Raw genomic sequence first — 8372 nt, 5'->3', positions numbered from 1 at the left:
TGTAGACACGGCATTATGCCAGCTTGCATATGTATGGCCCCTAAAACTCCGATGCATAAAAATGTATAAAACATCCTTGCTTCTTGCCTGCCTGACAGTGTTATTCATTATTATTTGTACACATAGGCTTTCTTGCCAAAGATTGTACTTTTCTGGATCTCACTTTTCCTTTGGGATGCTGTCTGTCCTGCTATGCCACAGCAAATGAATGAGCATTGTGGTTAGACCCTTGGTGATGAAAACTGACACAGCATTTTCAATTTAGGGTCTGTTGCACAAATCAGACTGCAGCAATGATAATCTGTTCTGTGTCAGAGCGCTCACAGTGGTAGTCAGAAACTCTGCACCACGTTCATCCTACCTAGCTCAAGGAACTTCAGCAAGATCCTTAGGCACGCTACACTGGCTGCGCAAGCAGCCAGAGGTTCACATGCTGAACGCCCTCTGGAGCTGCCTGCTTCTCTCCACTGCAGAGGGAACCCACAGGAATTGTTATCCGAATTTGGGTGCTCTAGTCAAATGCCTTTACTTACATGGGATACAGCCTTTGACTTTCTTTTATGCAAGAATAAATGCAGCATTTTAGGTGAGATATCTCTAGGTTTTCATCATTCACTTGCTTTTAATTAAGAGCAAATGAAGTATAGCATTAGTATCAATGAGTGATTAATTTCCCTATTTAATCTTGAAAGACCTTTATGATCAAAGGCTTGACATACTTCTGAAGCTGCCATTTTCCACTCGGGGCTAAGCTGGAAGACAGAATTGTCCTTAAGTGTTTTGTTTTCTTGAACAGCTCTCTGTGCAGAACACAGGTGAGTGCTCAGGCCCAGGCCAGTGTAAGTAGCTGCAGTCCTCTATAGGGCAGCAGCTCGTCATTTTGGGATCAGAAATGGATCCACAATATCTAGATTCTCTCATTTTGCCTTGACTCAGGTCTCAGGTTCCCTTATATGCCACAGCAATTCTTCTAAACCCTTGAGGTCCCTTGATACCCCTTCTTCCATGCTTTTTCTCTGTCAATCTTTTCCACTCAGTCTCTTAAGTATGAAACTTATTTTCCTGAAGGCCCATAGGGAACCATGGTCATTCATCACCTGTGTACTTCCTGAGTTATGCTTCAGGTGTCCCAAGGTGCAGAAGGATTTTGGTACGAAACCTCAGGAATCAGGAAAAGTGGCCACCTCTGCAACATAGCTGTCTTGTATCTACTGGCTACAAGACTTTAGTTTCTTACAATAAAGGAAAAGGCTTGGTGAAAGCAAACCTGCTATCTGTACCTTTTGGTTTCTCACCAAGTCCCTCCTGCTCGTGATTCTTTTGAGTTTTCTTTGTGTGGTGGGATCTGCTAGCTTGGGACAGTTAAATGATTCTACAGGTGCTAAGATTTCCAGTAAGATCTATTCCAGGCAGAGAGCTTCAGCATAGCAGAGCCTGTGGTGGGCCAGATTCTCAGACTGCAAGTGAATGGGAAGGAGGGACAGCTTTAGTTTTGTCTGCTGTGCTCCAGGGAGGAAAAATGGAAATGGTATTTTGCAACCTGTTTTTCCTTTCCTTCTGAAGGACTGCCTGGGTTCAGAAGATCAAAGCTGCTTCAGAACTTTACATAGAGACTGAAAAGAAGAAGAGGGAAAAGGCCTACTTAGGTACAGCATGGGATGCAGGGGTCTCATTTTTGTGGAAAAGTCCATCGGCAAGAAAATATGTTAATAACTTTTCTCCTCTTCTTTTTCACCACAGTTCGCTCACAAAGAGCAACAGGCATTGGGAGGTTGATGGTGAATATTGTTGAAGGCATTGAACTAAAACCTTGCCGGTCTCATGGTAAGTGCCTTGGGTTTTTCATAGTATGCTCTGTGAAGAAGACATTCCTATTCGTCAGACTAAATTTGAAGGAGGTTCTGTCTAAAACATGATTTTGTTCAATAAAGCCATTTTAATGAACTTAAAACACAAGGAAGTGGTTTTGTGCAGTTCATTAGCAGTCATGCAGTTGTCCTGCACATAAGCATCTGTTTCAGACAAACTTAAATTTCCACCACATGGAGCCATATCATAAGAGATCATCAGCCACAAAGTCCTGAAACGAAGAGTGGAAGGTGCTCGGTGCCTTGCAGAATTGTGTCTTTATTCGTTATAGTGGCAGTGAGGCCACAGTCTTTCCCCCATCTGTTGGCTGTAGGAGGAAGATCACACACCTAAAACCACAATTACTCTTTTCTGTTTGTTTCCATCTTCCCAGGAAAGAGTAACCCGTACTGTGAGGTGACGATGGGCTCTCAGTGCCACATTACCAAGACGATACAGGACACCCTCAACCCGAAGTGGAACTCCAACTGCCAGTTCTTTATCAAAGACCTCGAGCAGGACGTGCTCTGCATTACAGTGTTCGAGAGAGACCAGTTCTCCCCAGATGGTACGTAGGGGGCTCACGCCTTTCCAAGGGTATTTTCAAATCTCCCATTTTGAAGAGGTGCATGCCTGCTGAGGTAAATCATAGAAGCAGAGAATGGTTTGGGTTGGAAGGCACCTTTAGAGGTCGTCTAGTTCCAACCCCAGTATTGAACCCCTTTGCATAGTGGGAGCCTACTCACCCTTGCTCCCCATTGGACTCATGCTAGTATCAGCACAAAAAAAATCAGGCTGTCTCTGGGTTTCTTTTGGGTTTCCTTTCTTTACCAACACAACAACAACTAAAGTATGGTTTGCAATTCTGCTAAGCCTTGAAGAATTCTGGATGCTGTTCGCAAATGGATAGGTTAATGCAGGAGGAAGAGAAATGTCTTCACATTCCTGTAATATGCAATAACAGTGGCAAAAATGAACTCAAGACTCATAAACCATTCTTATTTAATAACCTGAGATAGACATAGGGAGCATTGAAGAGTGTATTTTGGAGCTGTAATCTCTCAGGAAGTATTTGGATAGAACTGTCATTCATCTGGCCAGCACCAGTTGGCCCATTGACCTTGTCACTAGTGTGGTGCACTCCTTGGCTCTGTCATCTCCAGAGGGCTTCACACTCAGTTTGAACTTTGCAGCGGCCTTTGGCCTTTTTTCTAACATATCATAAAATAAATGAGCTAGTTAAGTGAGGCAGCTGTGAATTACATAGTGTATTTTTCTGCTTATGGGACCATTTATTTTTAATGCTGCTGCTGTCTAATATGGTCCAGCTAAAATCCTCTTCTATGCAGACTGGCAGCCTTTGGCCTTCTTCAACTGCAGAAATGTAGTTGGACTGAAGACTTGTTTTCTCCTTTTGTTGTGTGTAGATGGAAGCTTAGTTCCTTCAGCAAATCAACAATTTTTTTTTGCAGTGTAAAACAATTGTGTCATTTCTGAACCTGCTGTCTTTTTGCATTTCAGACTTTTTGGGCAGAACAGAGATCCGTGTGGCAGACATTAAGAAGGATCAGGGTTCAAAGGGACCAGTTACAAAGTGTCTCCTTCTGCATGAAGTCCCAACCGGAGAGATAGTCGTCCGACTAGACCTGCAATTGTTCGATGAGCCTTAGAAGGAAAGGGACCAATGTTTTATTTCCGTCTGAGTTCACTGCGATAGGTGTCTGCAGAAGCTTTCACAAAATCCTTCTTGGTGTGGTATGAAACTACTGCTTGCCCTTCACATGTAAGAGGGTTATCAAAGCAAACAGGAGCATCTTTGTGCCTTGATAATTCTCACTGAAAAGTGAATCCCAATTTAGTGAGGAGATCTCCCTCGATTTCTCTATGTGGAACTTGATGTTAGTTTCCTGGGTTTATGAAATAACCTAGTCGTTCATTGTGCTCCAGTCTGAAAGGCTGGCAAACCACATAGGTTGCTGTGCTTGCTCCAGTTACCCTACTCTTTAATTTACATGAAGAAGGGAATGTTCATATGTTTTGGAGGCTTTCTGCAGGGTTTTCCCCCTTGAGGAATTCTGTGCCTATTGCTCAGCAAAGTGGTGTGTAAATGTAATGTGAATGGAAGGAGCAGTTACGCAGTAAGAAGATCTTTGAAGATCTTCACAGTGGTACTGAAAAGACTTAGAAAATAAATAGTCTATATCTATAAACAGAGAAGATTCTATTAACATACCACTTCATGACTCATGTTGCCCCTGAACAGGCCGTCTGCACAGAGATGAATTGCACTCCAGAAGAGTCCACCCACTCAGTACCTTTGGAAGTTCCTGTTTTCTATAGAACTGTAAATGTTCCAACAGTAAGCAAAGGATTAAACATAGAGCTCTGCTGAATGTTGTGCTGTGCCACTTCGATACTACTTTACTACTGCTGCTTGAATGTGTGACTGCAGATGGACGATCTGTCACCTGCAGCGGGGAAGAAAAAAATCACGGCTCTAGCTCAGGAAGCTAATTTCTACCCCACAGAGTCTAGCTTGCAAAGCAATCGGTGGTGACCAGTTATTAAACTGTACCGTGCCCAGCTGTGTTTGACATCGTGTTACTGAATTCAGGGCAGCAGTGTACTGTAGCTCACGAAGGTGCTTGTGGCAAGCTGGGGTGATCACAGGTTTGGTGGCAGCAATACTGGATGCGATGAGAAACAGAGTACTTGTGATGGTGCAGAGTGGGTAACCCCAAAGCAAAAGCCTTGTCATCTAGGGGAATGCCAGGGCTTATATTTCCATTCAACTCTATGAATACACACGTATAGGCCCACGTCCACCAAACTTTCCCTGTTTGGCAAAGCACCCAGCTTTAAGCGTGCACTTACGTCTTGTTTCCCTTAAGCACACGCGTAAGTGCTTTGCTGAGTCTGGACTTGAGAGAGAATAGACCCCTACAAATTGAATTCCTCTTTGTTCTGCTTGGATTCATTTTGTTCATGACCTGTCATGCATACACTGGTATTTTTGTAAGGACTTTATTTCCGAATGGGAGGTGTCAGCCTGTTTCATTAGCATGTGAACGTTCTTGTGGAGCCTGTTGTTAGGTTTTGGTGTTCCTTGCATGTCCTTTCAGTACTGGTTTCCACCTTTCCTGTATAGGCGGTGTTCTCTAGCACTACAAGTCTTATTGATTTCCATTAGGAAATTAGGATATATTCATAACGGATAGGTAGATACAGTATGGTAATAAGTGTAAACTGTGCTGGGAAGTGTCTGTGTATTATGATTTCCTAAAAGACCACTGTAATGTTTCAAGCAATGGGAAAAAAAAAAAAAAGTATGTTGGAGGGACAACAAAGTTTACATTTCATACTTTTCAGAATCGCTTTATTATTTATTTATTGAAGATAGTGTAGAATTTTGTATCAGAAATGACAGACATACTTATGTATTTTTTGAAACAGAACAGAGATACACACTTTAGTTAGAAACTTTCAACTGACCACATTTTAGAGGGAGTGTAACTTCCTAGGCATGCGTTTGTTTACCACTAACTGGCTGAAAACACAATTAAGAGAACTTTAAGTTTCTATTTTTCAATGTTGTTAAGAAAATTGTTTTGATTAAAATATGTAAATAGTACTAAACCCATGCTTTCCTAATTCCATATCAATACATTTTATTAAATATAATGTATATGAAAATACACATTGTTGTGGTAGGATAAAAAAAGTGATAAAATCTATTAATGGAGTAACATTAAATGTCATTGTCTAACCTTTTACCGCTGTCCTAATTTTACTCAGTAGCTGTAAATACGGTGAACATTCATTTCAGTGTTTAAAAAGTAGCATCACTTTTTTATGGTATAATTTCACCAGCATGAATTACAGTAACAACTAAATAGACAAACAGGATGAAAAAGACCATGGGTTTAATGCAGAAATCCTGGCCAGGTTTTCAAGGGGAGCCTCAAGGAGCTGTACTTCCCTCTGAGACTCAACTGGTGTTAGAAGGAGGGGACCCTTAGCTGCAGGGGCTCCTCTCAGATTGCGACCCTTGTCATGGGCACGTACGATTGCACCATTTTGGGGAATTGTAACAGAACCGAGCACCTTCCCGACAAACGCCACTTGTAATTTCCCACTTACCCTCGATACACAGCAATGTTTAACTCTCATGAACTCCAATAGGAGATACGCTAACATGATGAAGACAAAAGGCTGGGGTTTGGCTCATGGATATCTAATGAATAGCTCATAATTGGTGAAAGCCTAAAGATGAAGCTTGTCCTAATCCCTGTGGATCGAGGACAGAATGTGTATATACTCTTAGAGCCAGCTGACTGTGGATCGGGATGTCACTATTTTCTTGCTTTCTCACCGTCAGTGCTCTGTCGCATATTGGCATCGTTGGCTTCCCAGACAGAACTGCTCTTCAGCAGGGTTAGCCAAAGTTCTTAGAAATGCATTGACTCCTGCCTGGTTCTCCCTGTTCAGGAACGCTACAGTCTTGCCCATTGCTTTGCATTAACTCTGCAGCTGCGTGGGCTACAGGTTTCTGCTTTTCTACCCACCGTAGCTGTATAGACCTCCTGCTCACCCTGGACTTCATGCTGTAAAAGCTCAGGCCTTTTACTGAAAAAAATTAGACTCATTACCTGTATTCCTACTAGTGCTTTCATAGAGAAAATGGTACACTCTCACGGGCTTGTTTAAATACCAGCTGTGTTCTGAAGAGTTTGGGGAAGGGAGAGGCACACAGCAATACCTAGGCAGTTAGGTATCTCTTCATGTATTTAGAAAGTCAGCTGGCATAACCACAGTGTATGAAGGTTGAGCCATCCTCTTAGGAGTGCCACATGCTGGCTGTCAGGCCAAAGTCTCTGCTACCAGTATGGAATACCTGTATTTCTGTAGACACTAATTTTCGGATGCTGGTTATTGATCTCTGAATATCTTCATACATTAGCAGACCTTAGCTCACTGGTCCCTTTCCAGCCCCATCAAGATGTGTGTAATTTTTTCCTCATGTTATGTAAAACAACCACAGCAAAATCTAAGCCCAGATAATACTTAATGACATTTTTGGGTTGAAAGAGTAGATTCATGCAGATAAGCATCCCCACTAAAATGCAGAGGTTGTAAACCTGTATATTGTAGAGTTCTGGGACTGGCTGTCTGCGTTTGCTTTGGTAAAATTCATCCTTGTAGACAGGCTGGGTACAAGGTCTCTCCATTACTCAACCTTAAAATGAGCCACTGGTGAGACTGAACTGGTACATGGGCCACTGGGACTGGCCCTCAAGATGGTGTTTCATTTCTGCCTTTTAGCAGGCTCTACTCTTTTGGAGGAGACGTTTTGCTTAGAAGTAATTCTACAGCATCAAACAATTTGGCTGTCAGTCAAGCCTTTCTAAAGATAATACTGTGGCTTTTTAATGTGTTCACTGCCTTCATTGAAACAGTGGTCTTGCTTTGGATGAACTGGGAGAAAAAGCCCTAGGAGAAGAAAAGAGCAAAATTCGCAGCTGTGAGAAAACATGCAATGGAAAAAGTTGCACTGGTAGTTTGGTTTCCAAGCTTTAATTCTGGGAATTACATTTTTTCCCTTAGGTACATTAACACAGAGAATAGTGTTTCTCTCTAGTGCTTCCTTGGTTTTAAGTTTTGTAGTAGAACTGAGTGAATGGGTCAGAAACTGAAAGGCAACACCACCACTTTTAGAAATTATTAAAATTACTTTAGAAAGATTCTGGCAGCTGGAAATGGGCAGAATGTCAACGTTGTTGTGGCTGCAGACTGAACAGGATACCAAAGAGAAAGGAAAGGAATCTTTTAATCTTTTAATCTTTTTTTCTTTTTTTTTTTTTTTTTTTTTTTTTTTTTTGGAGGTGGGAGAGGGTGGTTAGTTTAAAATGAGATCCACAGTATCGCAGAAGAACTTCAATTATCCAGGACTCCAAGCATTCATAATATAACAACAGCAATTAATAACAAAAATGTGTTTGTCCTCAGCCTGGGAGAGCCACACTGGGTTTAATGCAGCTTGGTATTTACGCAGGAGTTTGCATGCACTTTTTTATAGAAGTGGAGCTTTTTGGTGTTTGCAACAGCCCTTACACTCCTCTTTCCAGGAATTGCCTTCTGAGATACACCTCTGAGGGACTTAGGGACTGTGTTGTTCCAAGATGCTTTCACAAGGATTTCACAGACTTGTAAACATTGTGGTCAGGTGCTTTGTCTTCCTTGTGCCATCCAGGCAGCTCTCACAACCATCCAGGAGATATATGGGTACGTGCCCTTTCCATATGGGGAATCGGCTGCACCAGCATCAATGTGCCATTTTTCTGTCTCTCAGCCTCCAGTCGTACGAGGTATTTGCCAGCAATGCCATTACACATGAGCAGGGTGGGTGTCTGTCCTTTCACCCATATCCCTCCCCATTTCGGACCTCTCCATCATTGCTCTGGTTGCAGCAAGAATCAGCCTCGTCTTGTCAATCTGCCCCAAGAGCATTTTCTCCCCTGGGACAG

At 42.3% G+C, this 8372-nt stretch overlaps 1 protein-coding gene across 1 annotated transcript in view; it reads left to right on the top strand.

Annotated features, from left to right (window-relative positions):
* Window positions 1–4056, top strand: part of ITSN1 (intersectin 1 (SH3 domain protein)) — a gene marked incomplete at its 5' end in the record, with an annotated part of 11335 nt that extends 7279 nt beyond the window's left edge. The window contains 4 exons of the mRNA XM_010084992.1: window positions 1564–1646; window positions 1741–1824; window positions 2243–2416; window positions 3370–4056. Of these exons, the coding sequence (XP_010083294.1) occupies window positions 1564–1646; window positions 1741–1824; window positions 2243–2416; window positions 3370–3518 (490 nt within the window). The remainder of the gene's footprint in view (window positions 1–1563; window positions 1647–1740; window positions 1825–2242; window positions 2417–3369) is intronic.
* Between the last annotated feature and the right edge of the window lie 4316 nt (window positions 4057–8372).

The sequence above is a fragment of the Pterocles gutturalis genome, unplaced genomic scaffold (assembly GCF_000699245.1).
Source record: "Pterocles gutturalis isolate BGI_N339 unplaced genomic scaffold, ASM69924v1 scaffold24975, whole genome shotgun sequence".
In the NCBI taxonomy this organism is placed as follows: Eukaryota; Metazoa; Chordata; class Aves; order Pterocliformes; family Pteroclidae; genus Pterocles; species Pterocles gutturalis.
The sequence above is the reverse complement of the archived record's forward strand: the minus strand, read 5'-3'. Positions and strand labels throughout refer to the sequence as shown.